General features: G+C 41.6%; 1 protein-coding gene across 4 annotated transcripts in view; it reads right to left on the reverse strand.

Annotated features, from left to right (window-relative positions):
• CCAR1 (cell division cycle and apoptosis regulator 1) overlaps nt 1-21,807 on the reverse strand; it is an 82,230-nt gene that overhangs the window by 39,616 nt on the left and 20,807 nt on the right. For 3 of the 4 annotated variants that reach the window (XM_077454290.1, XM_077454289.1, XM_077454287.1), the window contains exons 3-13: nt 18,427-18,602; nt 13,014-13,055; nt 12,418-12,450; nt 12,109-12,302; nt 11,147-11,261; nt 10,871-11,069; nt 9,589-9,639; nt 9,333-9,462; nt 7,207-7,368; nt 3,243-3,468; nt 1,211-1,324 (exon numbers count right to left, since the gene is read on the reverse strand). In XM_077454290.1, the coding sequence (XP_077310416.1) occupies nt 1,211-1,324; nt 3,243-3,468; nt 7,207-7,368; nt 9,333-9,462; nt 9,589-9,639; nt 10,871-11,069; nt 11,147-11,261; nt 12,109-12,302; nt 12,418-12,450; nt 13,014-13,055; nt 18,427-18,602 (1,442 nt within the window). The remainder of the gene's footprint in view (nt 1-1,210; nt 1,325-3,242; nt 3,469-7,206; nt 7,369-9,332; nt 9,463-9,588; nt 9,640-10,870; nt 11,070-11,146; nt 11,262-12,108; nt 12,303-12,417; nt 12,451-13,013; nt 13,056-18,426; nt 18,603-21,807) is intronic. The other variant, XM_077454288.1, reaches the window with a different exon arrangement.

Raw genomic sequence — 21,807 nt, forward strand, 5'->3', positions numbered from 1 at the left:
TTCTATTTGCAGAGATTATTTGCTGCTTCAAATTGCTAATACCAGTGATTTATAGTGAGCAATTTAATCACTGAATTCACTAGTGATTTGCTACAGCATTTTCTTCAGCAATTTGTAGATAAGCATAGTGATTGCTGCAACATTTCATGGAGAAGCATTAAAAGCGATTGGCACTTCTGGACTAAGTACTGGTCCTACCCCCGGTGGATCTCTGGTTTTATGTCACGCTGACACTACAATGTGTGTATGTATGTATTATTGTTCTGGCCACGTTGGCACGCACAGATGTATGTACCATGATTACACTTTTCAATAAAGTTGATTTTCCAATAAAAAAAAAAAAAAGCGATTGGCACTATCGATTTTAATGCTGAAAAATTGATAAAACGCGATTACTTTAAAAAAGTTAACGTTAGGAATCCCGAAAAAATTGTTATGATTTTCTTAGCCACAAAAGGTAGCCGCTGTGTGCCTGTGCCTCATCAGCCTTAAAATAAACCTGTGGTAATAGAAGTATAGAGGTTGTGAAGAAACCAGTTTTCTGGCTGTAATACAAATTATTTTGCGTCATTACTTTGAGTTGCAGAACTGGAACAAAAATGGAAAATCATGAGTTCGGACTTTCTCTGACTTCACCAGCTGCAAGCTTGTTCCAGGTAAGTGACTCATAAAATAATGAGCTGTCATGCAGCACAATACGGAAAGGACTCCCCCCAGTGTACCACCAGTCAATTCCACAATGATATAGCCATACAACAGTACATGCTATTGAATCAAATAAGCTAATTTCAAACGCGCTTCGACATGTATCTAAAACAAATTTTTAATGATTGTAATTCTGCTTCGGAAAAGACCTTTCCATATTGTGACCCATTTGGGACGGCAACAATTGTATCACTCGTACTCATGTGTCCTTCCTATGAATTGTCATGCAGCTAGCATTTTTTGGACGAGGTCAGCAAAGACCACCTCTATCTCGCTCTCTTTTGTTACAAATTTGTTTTTAAAAGCAAAAGTCTTTCAGTCTGCAACTCCCCCTTGAAGCTCCAATATGCTCTGAAATACTACTTTACTGGTGCAGGCTCCTTCTGGGTCTTACCAGCCTCCAACATTTCCAGTTCTCTGCGAGAGACCCTGTTTGGCTTCTCAAACAATAAATTTTTTTAAGATGTTTAATTCAAATCAACAAAATGCATCTGTTGCTATATACCTTAATTAGCCTTGCCGGATGCTGGAAGCCTTCTTTAACTTCCACTGGGTCCTCAGCAAGAGCGCATGACTTGTGATATAAATCCTCCAAAGATGGACTTGCCAACATCATGACCTAATATGAGCAAAAAGGAAAAACCAGGTGAGTAATTCTTAAGTAAAAAATAAATATTCACAGTTCTACATTCTAGAATCCTGTTCTAGATCCTACACTGGAACAAACAGTAATGGCATAATGCTGGGAGTCGCCAAACTTTAGAAACAAAAAGGACTAGTTTACTATCCTTCAGACTTAAGAGGGGTTGGACTGTGGCCAGTGGGAGTCAATCGTTGGGGGGTCAGGGTGAGGCGGAAGAGCGCCCCATCGTTGGGGGTGAGGCGGAAGAGCGCCCCATCGTTGGGGGTGAGGCGGAAGAGCGCCCCATCGTTGGGGGTGAGGCGGAAGAGCGCCCCATCGTTGGGGGTGAGGCGGAAGAGCGCCCCATCGTTGGGGGTGAGGCGGAAGAGCGCCCCATCGTTGGGGGTGAGGCGGAAGAGCGCCCCATCGTTGGGGGTGAGGCGGAAGAGCGCCCCATCGTTGGCGTCAGTGGGAGGAATAGTTTCCCAAGGGCCGGATAAAGGCAAGAAAAGGGCTGCATTTGGCCCCAGGGCAACTGTTTGGAGACCACTGTTATAATGTATCCCTCAAGCTGTCAAGTTAGTGTCTCCTGAATGATCAATAAATAACAGATTTAACACGGTAAAACATTAATTTCAAATCCACTGTTTAACCTGTAGCTCAAAGTCTTACTGCCAGAAGGTTCTCCAAACCCCACTTCTGGCTACACTACCAGAGGCACCCTTTTCTCTCTGGTTACAGCCTGGATCTGCACAGGTTCCAGACAAGAGTATCCACTTGCAATCTCAATATTGTGATAAAACTGGTCTTCCAGGTATACCTTTTCAGTTATAGGCTATGACAACCTTTGAGTGAATCTACTTTACCCCCACGCAGGGCAAATCAACAGGTTCCCTCTACTTCCTAACACTTCAGCACCATATACTTACCCTCCTTTCACTTTCCTGACACATTGTTTTGTTGCTGGGAGCAAAAGGAAACCCCTTGTACATGACAAGTCACCGAAGTTGTAGTTTACACAAGACTATGGACTCTATGTGGCAGCGATGTCACATGGAGTGAGTCACAACTGATATTTCCTTCAGCTCCCAGTGGAAAATATGTTAGGAAGTGGTTGGGGATTCAGGAAAACATGGGAGGCTTTAAGTTATTGTATAGCATGCTTTACTTGACTAAATTACCAAATGCATCACATGCACCCAGATGAAGGTAGCATGTGCCAAAAACCATGACTGGCCCTTCAATTTTAAGTTTCTCAAATGAGGCATGTGATACTGTAACCCAAGACTGCTATGTAATGTGGTTTTAATTAGCCTGTAGTGGAAGGACACACCAGAGAGACAAGGGTTGTACAGACACTTGTCTTGTTGGGAATCTGTGCAGCAGCCTAATTGAAGCTGGCGTCTAAGAGAAAAGATCTGCGGGTGGAGAATAGCCAGAATGAACACTTGCTTCCAGAGATATGAAGGATTGTGTGGCTATCACACTTTAAGACCTGCAGAACAGACACTGGAGCAGATAACTATTGTGAAACTACATTTACTAGAAATTCAAAGCTAGTGTAGTTACAGTCGTGAAGAATATATTATACATCCACTGTGTCAGTAATAGATACATAAGTGGACTCTGAAGTGTGTAATTCTTTACATTTAAATGTTTAAAGGCAATATTGTGTACTGGTTTTAAATAAATCACAATATGTAGAATGTATACTCTCTGTGGCGGAATCATTTTGAATGGGAAACTTAGTTGCCAAGTGAAATGTAACTTCCAGGGATGTGTTTGGATAGTTACTTACTCCCCTCCCCATCATTTGCAACTATACACAAAACACACCGGGGCATTTCCCAAGTTATTCCATATAACAAGTTTATAATAATAAAATCTATTCCATGTATACCAATGAACACCACACCTTTGCACTGTATGTGTGATCCACATCAGGCGGGTCCAGTACAGCAAGATTTTTATCAAGAGGGTCCACTTCCTTGTGTATTACATAGAAGTTACTGTAGCTACCAAGCTGAAAAGGACGAGAGATAGGAAAAGCATCCACCCATGTGAACTGGGCATTGAAGAAATCACTGGGAATGTATAAGTTCTGATAACGTCTCCTCAGCTCCATCATGTCACATCCAGGACTGCATCAGAAACAAAAAGTACAGCACTCAAAAATTGCAAAAATATAGTATTCAACATGCAAGAGTATTCTCAAAATTACTGAATCCTTTTCAGAGTTACCAACTTGAGTCTTTTTTCTTTGGATCAACATTTCATTACACACATCAGATAGACACAATTTCCATGCTACCTGTTCTAAATTCAGCAGTTCCCTGTCAGTGTCTAAGGCCCCTTTCACACTAGTGGACTGATCAGGTCTGCCTGGCCAGTTTTTCAAGCAGACCTGGTCAGACCCTCCAGTCTCCTTTATGTCCGTTGACACCCTCCGACATCCAATCCGCTAAAAACAGACAGATGGGTTACCGGATGGCAGTCAGGTGTAAATGGACCGGTGGTCCATTAACATCCGACTGCCCATAGAGGAGAGAGGGCCGTCCGTGTCCCCTCTGCATAAGTGGGGTTGACACAGACCAGCCATCTGCCTGCAGCAGACAGATACACTGCTGAGTAGGGGTATTCCAACGGAACCTATCCCGTGTGTAAGACCCCTTACAAAAGTTTCCCAGTATACACAGTACATCATTGTAATCAATACTGTCAACATTCACAACCTGAAGCTGCAAGTGGACTGAAAAAAACAAAACAGAGATGGCACCTTTTGAGCACAGGTTAGAGAATACTTGTCAATACCGAAATGAATGCCAAAGACCACAGCCATATTTACTTTTCCTTTCACAAATGAGACACTGCAGACACTAAATGAATCACTGGATACTTTGTTGGTGTACTTAAACCACTTATGCAAATTTAATTTGAATAAAATGCACAGGTGCCCCTTAAAACACGTAGATACACATTTTATATATGAGGAAACATTTGTTAGAATACCATGAAGGAAAAGAATAAAAAAAGACAAAATAAGCAAGACATTTTATAAAAAATAAACTGAAAACATAGCTTTCTGAGGTTAAAGAAAAAAAGACACACGTTCACTCCAGTTTAAGAAGCGTGTGTGATTATTAGTCTAACAATTCCCATGTCCCTGTATATTCTGCTTCCTGAGGAAGACCTCTAAAGATTTTTTGAAGTTGTCACCACTCTCTTAGCTAGTACCACTTCTTGGGGGAAGGAGTTCTACATTTTTACTGCTCTAACAGTAAAGAACCCTTTCTGTAATATAAGTTTATAGTGGTTGCAAAGGCAAAAAGCGTTTTTACCTAAATGCATTCTCTGCATTAAGGTACAAAACCTTTATCTGTCCATGCAATTTCTCCCCCGCCCCAAAACACTTTCCTGACACTAATCGATCCAGTCGTGTCCCTGCCAGCAGCCCCAACATCCTCTCTTCCTACAGATGACTAACCTCCAATTGTGGCCATGTGTCCTTTTCAGAGAGAGTAGCTGTAATCTGTGTAATCGAACCTCATAGAGCTGAGGTCCTCCATCCTTCTTATTAAATTGTCATTACAGGACACAGGGCACTTCATATTCATGACTACTTGGGTTATGCTGCCACCTTATAGTGAATAGACATCGGCAAAAAAAAAAAAAAAGGCAGGTATTCCCTACCAAGGTACGGAACAGAAGCTGTGAGACCTTTCAGCATGGGTGCAATGTCCCCTGTGACAGCAGATTTTCCAGAGCTGCAAAGAAAACCCACTCTTTTTTGTGGCTCTGAAGATACTGGCTCATGAAGCTTGGAGGTGGAAAAGCAGCAAAACACCAGCTTGTAACCTCTGGATACCATTCTGCAGACCCACTTCCTGAGTCCAAATGACTTTGAATGCTGATAGACATACCCCTCACTGTGAAGAGAACTTGCTTCTAAAACCAAAGGACATGGGGGTCTGGTTATTCTTACAGAATTAGGATATAGACTTCTACTTCGAGCCAGAGGCTTGCTGCTTACAAAAGGAGCTCTTTTTGGATGAAGAAAGTGTCGCCAGTTTCTGTCACCTTTGCTACCTTCTATGGGGTAACAGTGAGCTTTATTCCAGTCATCTTCTGACTGACGACATCTAAGGGTAGTCCAAACAAGCATTTGCTCCTTAAGGGCAGTCTAGTTATTTGCTTTTGAAGAACAGTTCTGCCAGCTAACACTTGAGCCATCTTCACATGTGGAAAGACAAGACACCCACCCAAGAAAGCTGCCTTATGGAGTTTTCCAAAAATTTCATTGAAAAACCCAATGCTTTTACAAAGCCTTTCAGTAATTGCCAGATAGCAGAATCTCCCGGGTCCAAAGGCCCGAATGAAGAATACACTTTGCTCAAAATTTAAGGGCTTGGTACATTCCCACAGCAGGCTGCAGAGCCACTCCCCCCATAAGAAGGCCACCTAAAGAGGGCTCCCGACTTCTAACCTTAAATGTCTTTAAAAGGAAGCTCCAGACCCCTCCCCCCCCCCCCCCCCACACCAAAAAATTTAAAGTCAGCACCTACAAATACTGTAGCTGCTGACTTTTACTATTAGGGCACTTACCTGTCAAGGGATCCCACAGTGTCGTCACCCAAGCCGATTCTTGAATCAGCTTTCAGGTGCTAGCGCCGACATCTTGGGTAAGGGAAACCAGCCTTGTGGGTACACACCCAGTTTCCTACTGTGCATATGGGAATCACGCTGCACGTTCTCACTGGGCAGGCTACAGCAAGGGCCGAACTTCCGGCTGAGTTTGTCGCTGCAAACTCAGCAGGACGTGGGAGCAAGTGCCTGTCAAAACTAGGTTCCCCCACAAGGTGCCAGACATGGCATTGGAGGGGAGAGGAGGCAGACAACCGGGGTTTCCCCTTTTGGGTGGAGCTCTGCCCACCAAACTGTCAGGTTCTTATTCAAATCGGAAATAACTGGGTCAACGGCCTGAGAATCCCATTTCTTCTATGTTCTATACTGTTGTCAAGTCCTTTGAAATGACAGAAGGAGAGCAGCGCCAGCTAAGTGCAGCATTATTAAGACATTTTATTCCATAAAAGACAATTGGTAACAAGATGTATGAGATGTCAGCGCATGTGGGATAATGTGGTTCATCTGCTCATTGGAAGACAATCTTCTAACTAGTGAAGAGGCAGTTGATGGGTCCCGGGATGCCGGTGGTTCCCAGCGCTTGCATACACTTAGGACAGCTCACAGACAGCAGTGTACGTCACTTCCGGTTGGAGAGAGAGTGGGGAGGAGCGTGCATCCGGAGCATGCCTGCTCGCCTTCATCAGGCTTTGAAATGGTCCGATGACCCTATGAGCATTGAGCTCATTAGGACCATTTCAAAGACTTGACAACAGTCATTCTTCATATGTTCACATACTTATGTTTTTATTGGTGATGTATACACCTGTTTTACAGTTATAATTTTGTAATAAAATTTGATCATATGTATATTTCCATGCCTTCATCGTTACCTGAAAGTCCCACTAGTACCAGGGGTACTTTTTGCTTTTTTGTCCAGTATTAGGGATGTTGGCAACACTACATGGCTTATTCAGGTGGTCACATGCTCTATTCACCTGAAGGTGGCAGCATAACCCAAGTAGTCATGAAAAAAGAAGTGTCATGATGTACAATTAAGAAAGATCTACTATTCAGATGAATAATTTTTCATACATTCAATCAATACATAGCATGCAAACTAACAAGGCGAGGGTCGGCAGAGCTTCTTAGAAGTTTATCAATAACTGGCCATGTGCAAGCATATAATCCTTGAACTAACACCAATGGATTTTTAAAGCAGGATAATGAGCTGATGAAGTAGTGTGCAGCCTACATACCAGTCCAGGGAAAACTTGGAGAACTGAACAGTATAGCGAGGAACAACCCGTCTGGGTCTGCGAGGTGATCTCTCCCTTTCACGCCGTGGAGATCTCTCTCTTGACCGCTTTCTCTGAGGAGAACGATCACGTGACCTGCGTCTGTCACGATCTCTCTCTCGGCTAAGAAAAGATTACAATCTTTCAGAACATAGAGATCACATAGGTTTATATAATATCATTACAACGCCACATGTTAAAAAAATAATATATATATATATATATACACACACAGTATCTCACAAAAGTGAGTACACCCCTCACGTTTTTGTAAATATTTGATTATATCTTTTCATGTGACAACACTGAAGAAATTACACTTTGCTACAATGTAAAGTAGTGAGAGTACAGCTTGTATAGAAGTGTAAAATTTGCTGCCCCCTCAAAATAACTCAACACACAGCCATTAACGTCTAAACTGCTGGAAACAAAAGTGAGTACACCCCTAAATGAAAATGTCCAAATTGGGCCCAATTAGTAATTTTCCCTCCCCGGTGTCATGTGACTCGTTAGTGTTACAAGGTCTCAGGTGTGAATGAGGAGAAGGTGTGTTAAATTAGGGGTTATCGCTCTCACTCTCTCTTACTGGTCACTTCAGTGTTGTCACATGAAAAGATAGACTAAAATAATTACAAAAATTTGAGGGGTGTACGCACTCTTTTGTGAGATACTGTATTGGCATTGCTTAGTTTGCCCTCACAAGTTTTATAAATATGACGAATGTACAGATCCCATATATTTATGTATCTACTGTAAATAATAAACAATAATAAAACACTATCATTGCACTCAAATAGTAACTTCTTTATTTAACTCTGCCAAAAAGCACTAAGCCAATGCAAATATTTAATCGACATAGGATGCCAAATCAAAATTAGGTTAAATTATTAGGCTGATGAATTAGCCATTTATATACTGGTTCTATAAATACTGTAATGAGGCTAAAGGAACAGTAGATCCTGAAGAGTGCAGCAAGCACAAAACAGGCTCATCCATTTCATCCAATAAGTATATCAATAGAATGCAGTAATATGAACAGTCCATTGGGATGTCTAGCTCTAAATTTACAGAACACTCAATCAATACTAGACAAGAGCACTCTTTACAGATCTCCAAGTTTTTAATCAAAGGAAACCTGTCATGAAAGATTTAAAAATGCTAGTTGCTGGAATGTCACGTTGATCATGTTTTGAGACAGGTAAACATATTAGCATGTTTCAGTTTCACTTTCATATTTCTTTCAGGTCAATGACTGAAGTCAGAATCAGCACTGCAGTTATGAACTAGCCTTTTCAGGAGGTCACCCATTGGGCTCTATCGGACCTTTTCCGTCTGAAATTCTGATGGAAAAAATTTGAGAGCAGGATCTCAAATTTTCAGACAAAAAAATCTGATTGGACTTTTTCCGATCGCTTATAGAGAATTCAGATCAGACAAAGTGCCACACATGCTCAGATCAAATTATGAAACCAAAACTATTGGCTACTAGCCTCAGCGTAGTCCCGCCGTAACAAACGAACGTCATCACATTCCGAACGATTGGATTTTCTGACAACTTTGTCCGACCGTGTGTATGCAACACCAGTTTAGGACAAAATTTGTCAGAAAAAAAAATCAGACGGATTTTGTGGTCGGAATGTCCGACCGCGTGTACAAGGCATTAGTCTACACATGCGGCAGCCTTTGCAATGGTATGGAAACAATGGAAAACAACATGTAAAAGCTATGTTTAGTTTAGCAACACAAACATATGGCCATGTACAATGTCAAACTCTTTTTTTCATTTTTATTATTATTACACATACCATACACATGCCCACATAAAACTCCAGGTACAAGATATTTAATACCTTCCCCCGCCAATCATCCTGAAAGTAAATTTGGACCCCCTTAATTTTGCAGTGACATGACCATTCAGGGGGTAGGTGGAATCAATACACACTAGCCTCTCAACAATAACATGACTACATGGGGGCTGGGGGTGTCGCAGAATCCCAAACTCTACAATTAGTCAGGACATAATCCATTACTAAAAAGTTGGGTAACAATTTTGAGACTGGAGTTGCTTTCTATTAAGTGAAACTCACTTCCGGTCATCTTTTCTACTGGAAATAGAATCCCCTCGGTCACTCCTGACAGAAAATCTGGATGGCGGCTCAATCCTCCGCACCGGCTGTGGCTGAGATACGATGCGAACAGGGGTTTGTAACAAACCAGCTAAGAGGGGGAAGAGAAAGAACATGGTAAGGTATAACAGAATTACCAACTGCAGTAAGGCAGGATCCTTAACACAGATAGGAAAAAACTTCAAGTAATTATTACAGCAGCTGTACAGTAACGTACCAACATCAGGAAAACCAAGATGGTCCCGAAAAGTAGATATATGAGCGCTTACTTAAAAAAATAAAAGATTTATTACTGTATATGTTAATGTAACAGATAAAAGTACAAAGATATACAACCATTTATGTTATATATAAAAGGAAATTTCTTGAAGCCTGATTTTAAAAGGTCCTCCCAATTTCAATAGAAAATACATTTTCATTGACTCTCAAAGTACCTCCCAGGGCCTCAACTGTCTGTCTTGTGAAATGCAACAAATCCAAGTTAACCATTAGATTTCTAGAGCAGCTCAGAAAATGAGATGGAGAAGCTGACTGGTTACTACTAAGGGCAACAAGGAGATTCCCTTCTACAGTTATTTCATAAGGCAAAGACCAGCCATACATGCTTCAATTTCTCCATCCACACCAAGAACAGCATGGATGGAGGAATCTTTCCTGCCAGCTATTGCATTCTGACAACTGGCAACAGATTGAATGTAATCACTGTTCAGCCGACAATTTTCCACTTGACTCCTTCAAATGTTTCAACCCAAATTTGTCAAGTAGGGAGGGTCCAATATAGCCACAATTTTCAGCAGATTCAGCAGTAAAATCAAGCAGTGTATGACTAGTATTTTGGATGATTGATTTAATGAAGGGTTTTGACCAGTATCACTAACTTGGCGAGTTATGTGCCTGGAGAAAAATTACATTGCCAAGCAATTGGCACATAAAGGGGAAAGGGGACCAATTTTCAATTTTGCATGTATTTGACAAACTACATGGTTAAAATCATGCTTTTCAGACATGAATAGCCTTTGCCTAGTACACACGATGAGAAAATCAGATGAAAAATACCACTTTTAAAGCGATCGTATGAGAATCTGATTGTTAGTACACAGCCTTTCAGAGCCAATCATGATAATTCATGCAAAATTATCCGAAGGGACAAACACGAAAAACTCTCATACGATACCAGAACATATCAATTTTTGTTTAATCAGTACAGTATTCGCCTGTAAAAAAAATAAAAATCGAAAGACCAAGACCACGCATGCTTGGAAATGAAAGAATACATTACATTACATTCCTTCTGAAGCTGTATTCGCCCGTACAAAATTTTTTGTAACTTTACTAACCTAATGGCTTTCTATATGAGACCATCATGCAAAAAAATAAAAACAAAAATACAAACAAAACAAAGGACGATTATTTGTCCAATATTCTCATTGTGTGCAGGAGGCCTTAGAGTAGTATAGTGGCAGAATAATTCTTGAGCCAAACAGGAAAATACGGTGTACCTTTAGGCTGCTGTTGCTGTAACAGCTGAGAAGGCTGTGCCTGAAGTAATGGATTTAGTGAAGCAGCAGAAATTTGTGCCTGCAGCAAGGTTTGTGCTTGTGGAGGCGGCTGAGACTGAACCCCAAAAGCAGGCTGTTGTGCAACAGGTGGCATAACTGCTGTTGGGTTCTTCATTAAAGTCTGTGCTTGAGCTGGGTTCTACAGCAAGAAAAAGCAATCTGTGTAAATATCATGCCAACCAAGTTAGATGGGAAGAGCAGAGGGTATACACATACCTGATTTGGAAGTGTCTGAATCCTTTGTGCATTCCATTTAAAGGGCATGTTAGGATTGTACGTAGCTTCCACCAAAACCCGATCTCCGACTTGTGGGGACTTACCCTTAACAGCACTGGAGAAGAAAGAAAAACCCTAAAGAGTTTGGCAAAATAAAATAAATTCTTCAAGAAATTCCTTTAATTTGCATGGATTTACTCTCACTTCCTGTATGGTTATGGGACAGGAAGTGAAGGGAAATCTATGCAATGGGACACAGATGGCGGAAAAAAAAAAAAAAAAAAAAAAATCTGACAGGGGTTATAACTCTCCCCTACTGTATTCAAAATGAAAAGTTTTGCCTATAGTTCTACTTTAAAGACCCCTTACAAATGTATGGTGCCCATAAAGCATAAAAAGAAGCGCGATGGAAATGCCAAAAACAGTATTTTCAAAAAGAAACTATAAACAACAACCGATAATGGGGATGATAGAAAGATGCCCATGGACATTAGAGGATTCTTGCTCCACTTTACCTATACACATATTTACTTCAAACAGACCTCAGCAAGTAGACACAGACTAAAAGTCTGGCTATTGTGTTGGATTTTCTGGTCAAACTAAACACAGAGCCTTCATGATAGAAGTGGCGCCAACAGTGTTTTCCCTATACTGGGTGATGAATTCCATTTTAAGGTTGGACTGTATCTTAACGTCCAACACCTTATATCGTCTACAATCCTGTCATTAAGATTAATGTACAATACAAACCACCATATTAAGTCAGTCTTCAGCTAAAAACAGCCAATAACAGCTTATTAGGCTGCATTTTGTATGTAAATCTAATTACAAACTAAAAACGATAGTCTTAAGGGAACATTGTGCTTAAAAAAATAAACACGCAGAAGGAGCTAAATTATACATAAGGTAATGCTTCTAAGATTTACTAACATTTTTTATTTCATGACGAGATTAATACATACGTAAGTTGAAAGAACACATCTTCATCCACGAAGCCAAACGTTTCATGGAGCTTGGTAACAACCCCAGTGAAGACCCTCTGTTTCTGAGGCTGGGATTGTTGCTGGCTGGAGCGGGGAGTAGGGTAAGAGACTGTTATCTGTGCAGCCTGTTGGGGAGTGGACAGGGCGAGGCTTGTTGGCAGTGCAACAGCAGGCTGCAAAACACAGAAATACAATATTGGCAGCATTAATGACATATACTCATTGAACTCTTTGCTGCATGCTTATACAATACATTTGAAAGTTTAAGTATCACAGACAAGTACTCACCTGAGTTATTAAAGTCTGTTGAGGCTGCTGCAACTGCATAAAGAACAGATACAATTAGCTCACTTACCACAGTGTAATTTCATGTCATACCAAAAATGCACAACAAAATGATGTACATAAGACAATGCAAACTACACATAGTGCTGCACTCTCCATAAGAATATTTAGCATTTAACACTTCTGGTAAAGTCAGGTGCCTGCATCCCCTGCAGCACATTGTGGTTCCTTCCCAAAATCCTTATATCACTGCTGAGTCTTGGAGGAAGGAACCACAGTGTGTGGTAGGGGATATAGGCATCTGATACGTCCTAAAGTTCTACATGCCAAATAATGCTACAGAAGCTAATAACTGGGATGAAGCTCTTCTATTGCAGGAGCCTGCTTATAGCTAGATAGATGATCTATTTGTTTTTATTAAACTGGTAGAAGCCATTAAGACTTTTGCACTGTGAGCCGAGTAGTATTATCAAGTTCATTCACTATATAAAGTGCAGACAGGCAACACCAGAAGCTACAAAGCTTCTTCTACAAAGTCCTTTATTAATAATAATTTCTTTTTGGAAGGAAGAAGAAAAAAAAAAACACACACGACATACCTGCTGCTGTACACTGTAGATTTGTTGCGGCTGACTGTATTGCTGAAAGAGAAAAATCATGCTTTCAGTCTTGGAATGCTCTCCCCACCATAAAAAGACAGAAGAATGTACAAGGGGTATAATGGGGTAAAGTAATAAAATAATAATAATAATAATAATAATAATAATCTCTCGAAAAGGCTATGTGACTTTCTCTGTGTATTTACAAACCTTTGAACCTGCAATTCTGGGCAGTCAACACAGAGAAGAATGCAACAGCTTTCATTTTGTTACACTAACTTTAGAGCAGCAGAGGGAATTTATGAATCAAGTATAACCTTGTAGTTACATTTTGAGGCCGATTGCCTCAAAAATATTTATTTTATTTATTTTTGTAAAAAAGGTGTGAATAAATCACTTCAATTGTTCAAACGTGAAAAGCAAATTCCAGTTCAAATACTTTTCACGTGATTTGATAAACATAGTGAATGTTCACACATTTTAGTGAAGATTTTAAGCTTCTTTAGTAAATCAGCCTCCTTGTCGCACTGATCCTGTTTAGCAACAGAATTGTTAAATGCCCCTCATGGAAACATCCTTTAGGTCCACCAACTATGCAGTGCAAGAGAGTGTGAATGGGTGCAAACTGAACAGTTCGTTTGGGTGGTCGGCCCTCCTATTACATAGTTTTGCTAAATAAAATAAACAATAATAATAATACCCTCTTTTTAGAGGGTTCCAGCTCCCACTTCCTCCCGAGGCACCGCAAGATCTGGGACATGTCACAGGTCCCAGATGACCAGCGCAGTGCATGCCCGGCTGTGAAGCCACAGCCGGGTACCCACAGCGACAATGCTGGCACCGCAGAGAGGAGGGGGAGATGAGCAGGACTTCGATCCCCCACATCGCTAGCGCCAGGGATAGGTAAGTGTCCGATTATTGAAAGTCAGCAGCTGTAGTATTTGTAGCTGCCGACTTTTTTTTTTTTTTTTTTTTTTTAAAGCAGAACTCCACTTTATTTCTTAATGTTCCCCATAACACAGCAAGTTTTCATTATGAGGGTAAATTTCTCTGCAGTCTTTTTGGCAACAGAGGTCAGTAATGGTTTGCTTTTAAATCAAACCTACCGCTTGTAGCGAATATGTCAACATTTTATATGTTCATAGCTGGTCAGTTAAACTTAAAATGACACAGATAAGACAATTAACAGGCAGTTCAAAAATGATGTCAAGTAAGTTTCACTAGGTTATTATAAAACACATCCCCTGGTTACCTGAATTACTTCACATATCAGATATCCTAGCATTGTACATTTGGAAAGTTTTACAGCACAAGATGTAAAAATTTAAAAGGTTTAGCTACAGTGGGGATCGAAAGTTTGGGCACCCCAGGTAAAAATGTGTATTAATATGCATAACAAAGCCAAGGAAAGATGGAAAAATCTCCAAATGGCATCAAATTACAGAATAGACATTCTTATAATATGCCAAAAAAAGTTAGATTTTATTTCCATCATTTACACTTTCAAAATTACAGAAAACAAAAAAATGGCGTCTGCAAAAGTTTGGCCACCCTGCAGAATTTATAGCATGCACTGCCCCCTTTGCAAAGCTGAGACCTGCCAGTGTCATGGATTGTTCTCAATCATCGTCTGGGAAGACCAAGTGATGTCAATCTCAAAGGTATTAAATGGCCAGACTCATCTGATCTTGCCCCAACAATCAGCACCATGGGTTCTTCTAAGCAGTTGTCTAGAAAACAGAAACTAAAAAAATAGTTGACGCTCACAAAGCTGGAGAAGGCTATAAGAAGATAGTAAAGTGTTTTCAGATGTCAATATCCTCTGTTCGGAATGTAATTAAGAAATGGCAGTCATCAGGAACAGTGGAAGTTAAAGCAAGATCTAGAAGACCAAGAAAAATATCAGACAGAACAGCTCACAGGATTGTGAGAAAAGCAATTCAAAACATACATTTGACTGCACGATCCCTCCAGAAAGATCTGGCAGACACTGGAGTTGTGGTACACTATTTCACTATAAAGAGATACTTGTACAAATATGGTCTTCATGGAATCCTCAGAAGAAAACCTCTTCTACGTCCTCGCCACAAAAATCAGCGTTGAACTTTGCAAATGAACATATAGACAAGCCTGAGGCATTTTGGAAACAAGTTCTGTGGACCGATGAGGTTAAAATAGAACTTTTTGGCCGAAATGAGCAAAGGTACGTTTGGAGAAGAAAGGGCACAGAATTTAATGAAAAGAACCTCTGTCCAACTGTTAAGCATGGGGGTGGATCAATCATGCTTTGGGGTTGTATTGTAGCCAGTGGCACAGGGAACATTTCACGAGTAGAAGGAAAGTGGATTCAATAAAATTTCAGCAAATTTTGGATGGTAACTTGATGCAAATCTGTGAAAAAGCTGACATTAAAGAGAGGATGGCTTCTACAAATGGATAATGATCCTAAACACACCTCAAAATCCACGGGGGATTACATCAAGAGGCGTAAACTGAAGGTTTTGCCATGGCCTTCACAATCTCCTGACCTCAACATTATTGAAAATCTATGGATAGACCTTAAAAGAGCAATGCGTGACAGACAGCCCAGAAATCTCAAAGAACTGGAACACTTTTGTAAGGAAGAATGGGCAAAGATACCTCAAACAAGAATTGAAAGACTCTTGGCTGGCTACAAAAAGCATTTACAAGCTGTGATACTTGCCAAAGGGGGCAGTACAAGATATTAACTCTGCAGGGTGCCCAAACTTTTGCAGACGCCATTTTTTGGTTTTCTGTAATTTTGAAAGTGTAAATGATGGAAATAAAATCTAACTGTTTTTGACATATTATAAGAGTGTCTAATCTGCAATTTGATGCCATTTGGAGATTTTTCCATCTTTCCTTGGCTTCGTTATGCACATTAATACACATTTTTACCTGGGGTGCCCAAACATTCGATCCCCACTGTAAAACTTTCAGAATGTCTAGAACTGGGCTGCCCAAAATTTGACCTTCCTGGCCACATTGGAAGAAGAGAAATGGTCTTGGGCCACACATAAAATACACCAACAATAAGAATAGCTGATGAGCAGAAAAGGGTTGGGCAGATCACAAGTTATTGATCACTGGTATAGATAATGTACCTACTTGAGTAATAAAACGTCATTTTTATGTAATTTTTTTTATTATAAAAAGACATCAACATAAAACGAGTGTGATACTTGACACTGTTTTTGATAAACTAACCCATCAATATCTGGTTGGATGGATGGAGTAGCAATTCTCAATAAATTCGATACTCATCAGATATTTGGTGCTAATTTTATCCTTCATGTGCTTCATCCTTGAAAATAGTTGCTCACAAAAACTGGCGACATGAATAAGACGTGATTGTAAAGAGTGGGTTTTTTTTTTCCCCCCCCAAAGAAAAATCTTATAAAAAGGTCCAGTAAAGATAGCCAGTCAATTTTTTCTTTGGTCACATGTGTTCGTAGAGTGTAAATGAATTTTTAGAAAATAAATAAATACGTTTACGATCCTGTGTTGGGCTGCATTCATAGCCGCCTTAGGCCACAGGCTGGACACCCGTGATCTACAGTATACACTATGATATACTATATCAGACTAAAACTGTGGATTCTACAGCGTCCTGACAAGCGTATTCTATGGGAAGAACTTGTAATGGGTCAAAATTTTTAGATTAGTAATGATCGACTTTTAGAAAAAATAAGCTGCTCAGAATGCATGTTCCAGAGCAGTAAAAAACAACTTGTCTATACTTTTGAGTATTTTCCCTAGCTGGCTAAGGGTAAAACTAATTAACTACATAATGGAATGTGCTACAGTGACAAATTGGAAAGCCGTGTGCAGGATGACAACCTCACAGAGTAGGATACAGGCAGTCACTACAAACTGTCAGACGCAACCAATATGGCAAACAGACATTGACTGCAATTAAAAAGGAAGTAAACCCTGATGGGTTTGCTTCTTCTTGTCTCCCTGCAAAGGTAAAGCATAATGGGCTGCTATGCATTGCATAGTAGCCCATTATGTGTCACTTACCTGACACAGGAGCCAGCGATGTCACCGCTGCCCCCTGTAGTACGGAGCGTCCATCTTCTTCCGGGTATCGCTGCTCCAGCCACTCATCTGCGCATGCGCACGGGAGCCGGCACTAATGGCATATCGGCGCTAGCAGTGGCATGCTGCCAACGGCGATAGTGCGCCTGCACACCGCTGTTTACGGCGCATGCGCCATAGACAGCCGTGCCCGTCTTTTAGGAAATAGCTCCTAAACCGTGTAGGTTTAGGAGATATTTCTTGGACCTACAGGGAAGTCTTAATCTAGGCTTACCTGTAGGTCAAAGTGGTTTGTAAGGGTTTACAACCAGATTTCAGTTAGAAATGGTGAACACTGCGGAGGAAAAAAAATTAAAATAATGTTTAATGTTTATTAGCTATATTATACTGTAGGAACTTGACAAATTTGCTTTGAATCTAGGAGCCAGCTAAAAAAGATAGGAGCTTTTTTTTTTTTTTTTTTTTTTTTTTTTAACTAACAAAGCTTTATTTTCAACAATGAAACAACCTTCTCTTATGTAGCGCCGATGTGGATCTTTACAGATGCACGACACAGGTTTACACACAATTATGGAAATTAACCTTCTTAGGATCCCTAAGGACTTAGTACATGTAAAATCATAGTAAGGTACAGCACATGCTGGGACTTGTAGTCCCCCCCGACAGCCCCTGCCCCCCAGTGTATCACCCCCAGGAAGTATCCTGTACCATTGGCAGCATGCAGGTGTGTACTGCCCCGTCATAGATACGAAACCCCTCCAGCCCAGCCATCTGCCACCTGCTCCAGCCTCCTCCCTGCCCCTGGGGCCCTTCAGGTCTGCTCTATCCCCCTGCTTCGCTTGTCAGGGACTTCAGTCAAGTTAACAAAGACATAAACGTCACAAAAGAATAATATGCATTTGAGAATGCTAAAGTATGCGTACATTTTAGGGCTTGTTCACACATAGGGCGGTAACCAGATTTTTTCTGCATGGGATCAATGCAGGGCATCAAAAGGGTACATAGAAAATGGTTGTTCACACTTCAATGCAGCCAAGAGGGGTGGTAAGCTGTGGTAATATGCAGACATATAGCTTTTTACTACAGTACACTGGAAGGCACTGTATAATGATTCATATAAAAGTTAAAAAGATAAAAGAAAAAATAATAATAAATTTAATGTAATGAGGTACACTGAAACGTGCATTACACTACAGCCTAGTGCCCCTAAACTGGTGCTGTGTGAATAAGCCCTTATACATAATTTTACACTGACAGGGTGAACAGGGTTGCTTCCAACAAGAGCCTTGTACGATTTAATAGCATTTAAATAAAATAAAAAGAAGACCATAATAAAGAATTACTGACTCACCTGCTGGAGAGCAGCAGCTGCGGCAGCGGCTGCAGCATGTTGTTGGAGTGCTGCAGTCTGAGAGAGTTGATAGTTTGCTTGAGAAGGGGTGCTGAGGCCGGCTGCTGCCAATGCTGACTGCGTGTAGATGGTAGGTGAAGCTCCCAGTAGTGATGGTTGTTGGACACCTAATGGAGCTGATAAAGCACAACACCATGTTATACAATGCACACTGCAAAAAAGCAGGGCAAATTACACTTATACCGGGTTTACCATAAATCCCTTAACCACTTGCTTACTGGGCACCTAAACCCCCTCCTGCCCAGACCAATTTTCAGCTTTTAGAGCTGTCACTATTTGAACCACAATTGCGTGGTCATACAACACTGTATCCAAATGACATGATTTTATAGCATTTTTCCCCCCCCACAAATAGAGCTTTCTTTTGGTTTAATATTTTGTTTATAAATTTTCCAAACAGGTAATTTTTCTCCTTCGTTGATTTACACCAATGAGACTGCACTGATGGGCACCGATAGGCTGCATTGATGGGCACCGAGAGGTGGCATTTATGGGTGACACTGAAGAGCACCGATAGCTGGCAGTGATGGGCACCGATAGGCAGGACTGCTAAATGGCACTGATAGGTGGCACCGATTGCTGGCACTTATGCACTGGTGGGCAATGATTCGTGGCACTGTGGGCACTGGCAGGTGGTACTGGTGGGCACTGGTGGGCTTCACCTTTTCCTCTTTGGGACCGATGTCCTTTGCACAGAAGCTGGTGATCTTGCGGCGACCTGCAAAACGACTTCTGTATAGAAATCAATGAAAGTCGCCTCAAGTCGCCCCCAAAGTCGTACAGGAACCTTTTTCTAAGTCGGAGCAACTTGTGTCGCTCCGATTAGAGCGGTTCCATTGTACAGAATGGGACGCGACTTGTCAGGCGGCTAAGTCGCCTGACAAGTCGTCCCAGTGTAAACCGACCTTAAGGGGCCTCTGATCTGTGATCACTCGAGTCTCATTGACTCAGTTATCACAGCGTGTGCCCTGCAGGTGGCGCACAGGGAGCAAATGGGTGGACGTCTATTGACGGCCTCCCGACAAAATAGATCTGTGCTGTAGCCGTCATTTGGCTGTAGCGCGGATCTGAAGGGGTTAAACATACAGTATGAGAAAAGTGATAATCAGTTTTACCTGCACAACAGAACCAACACAAAAGGAAAAACAAGCCATATTACACATGCAAAAAGTTTTAATCACAGCTGCAGGTCTAGTTAAAGCGGAATCCTTTACAGGAACGAAGCTGCCATTTTAGTCTCGGTTTGATGTGCGATTGTCATAGTGTTGCAAGCGTGATCAGTTATGATACCAACCGTTGGATAGCTTGACAGTCCAGTTGGGAACACAAGCAACTGTAAGCCCCTGTACACACGGTCAGACATTTCGACAACCAGATCCGTCTGATTTTGTCCGACGGATTTTGTCCTAAACTGTTGCATACACACAATCGGACAAAGTTGTCAGAAAATCCGATCGTACTTAACGTGATGACCTTATTTCGTTACGACGGGACTACGTTCAGGCTAGTAGCCAATAGTTTTGGTGTAGGAATTTGATCTGAGCATGCGTGGCACTTTGTCCGATCGGAATTCTGTACACACAATCGGACAAAGTCCGCTCGGAGCATGTTGTCAGAATATTTTATAGACGAGTTGGAAAACTTGATCCGTCGGATACTCCATCTGATGGAGCCCACACACAGTCGGATTATCCGACAACACGGTCCTATCGGACATTGTCCATTGGAAAATCCGACAGTGTGTACAAGGGCTAACAGTCATCATCTACAACATGCCTTGAATGGATATCCCCTTTGTCAAAGGAGCAAGTGTCCCCATTGAAAGATTTCCCCTTCCTGTTCTAGTGGCAACTCAAAATGGAATTACCCTCACTTTTATTCATGACGACATTGATGTGTAGAACAATTAGAAAGAGGTACATCCTCTCTACAAGGGCAAAAAAAAAAAAAAAAAAAAAAAAAAATACATACATATCTGACAGTCAGTCAAAAAGCTTTTAATATTGATACATTGCATCCAAAAAGCATTCATTCACAGCTCTTAAAGCGGGAGTCCGCCGGGACTCCGCGTTTTTTTTTTTTTTTTTAAAGTCAGCAGCTACAAATACTGCAGCTGCTGACTTTTAAAATAGTGACACTTACCTGTCCAGCGCGCCCGCGATGTCGGCACCAGAAGCCGATCTCTAGATCGACACTCGAGTGCTGCCGCCGCCATCTTGGGTATGGGAATCAGGAAATGGAGCCTTTCGGCTTCATTTCCCGGTTCCCTACTGCGCATGCGCGAGCCGCGCTGCGCAATGAGGACGGTCCCCGCTGCCTCTGGGATCTGTGTGTTTCCCAGCAGGCAGCGGGGCACTTGCGGAAGGGGGCGGGCACTTGCGGAAAGGGGCATAATGTACGCCCCTTTCCGCAGAGAGCTAGCCCGGAAGTGGGTGCAGTTACCTGGATTATCCAGGTAACTGCACCCCCCTCCCCCCTGAAAGGTGCCAATTGTGGCGCCGGAGGGGGGGAGGAATCCGATGAGCGGAAGGTCCATTTTAGGGTGGACTTCCGCTTTAAGCCTTTCCAAAATTTGTTATGTTACAGCCTTTATTCCAAAATGAACTACATTCTTTATTTTCCTCAAAATTCTACAAAAAAAAAAAAAAAAAAAAGGCACCAATTGCAGACTCAAGTCTTTTTGAGTATGATGCTATAAGCTTGGCACACCTATTTTTAGTCAGTTATTCTTTGCAGGACCTCTCAAGCTCTATTTGGTTGGATGGGGAGCGTCGGTGCACAGCCATTTTCAAATCTCTCCAGAGATGTTCAATCGGGTTCAAGCCTGGGCTCTGACTGGGCCACTCAAAGACATTCACAGAGTTGTCCCATAGCCACTCCTTTGTTATTTTGGCTGTGTGCTTAGGGTCGTTGTCCTGCTGGAAGATGGACCTTTGCCCCAGTCTGAGGTCCAGAGTGCTCTAGAGTAGGTTTTCATGAAGGAAGTCTCTGTACATTGCTGCTTTCATCTTTCCCTCAATTCTGACTAGTCCTCCAGTTCCTGCCGCTGAAAAACATCCCCACAGCATGATTCTGCCACCATCATGCTTCACTCTAGGGATGGTATTGGCCAGGTGATGAGCGGTGCCTGGTTTCCTCCAGACATGAAACTTGCCATTCAGGCCAAAGAGTTCAATCTTTGTTTCATCAGACCAGAGAATTTTGTTTCTCGTGGTCAGAGTCCTTCAGTTGCCTTTTGGCAAACTCCAGGTGGGCTGCCATGTGCCTTTTACTGAGAAATGTCTTCTGTCTGGTCACTTTTCCATTCAAGCTTGATTGGGG

This window comes from Lithobates pipiens, unplaced genomic scaffold (genome assembly GCF_037356315.1).
Source record: "Lithobates pipiens isolate NorthernLeopardFrog02 unplaced genomic scaffold, aLitPip1_a1.2 Scaffold_25, whole genome shotgun sequence".
NCBI classification, from domain to species: Eukaryota; Metazoa; Chordata; class Amphibia; order Anura; family Ranidae; genus Lithobates; species Lithobates pipiens.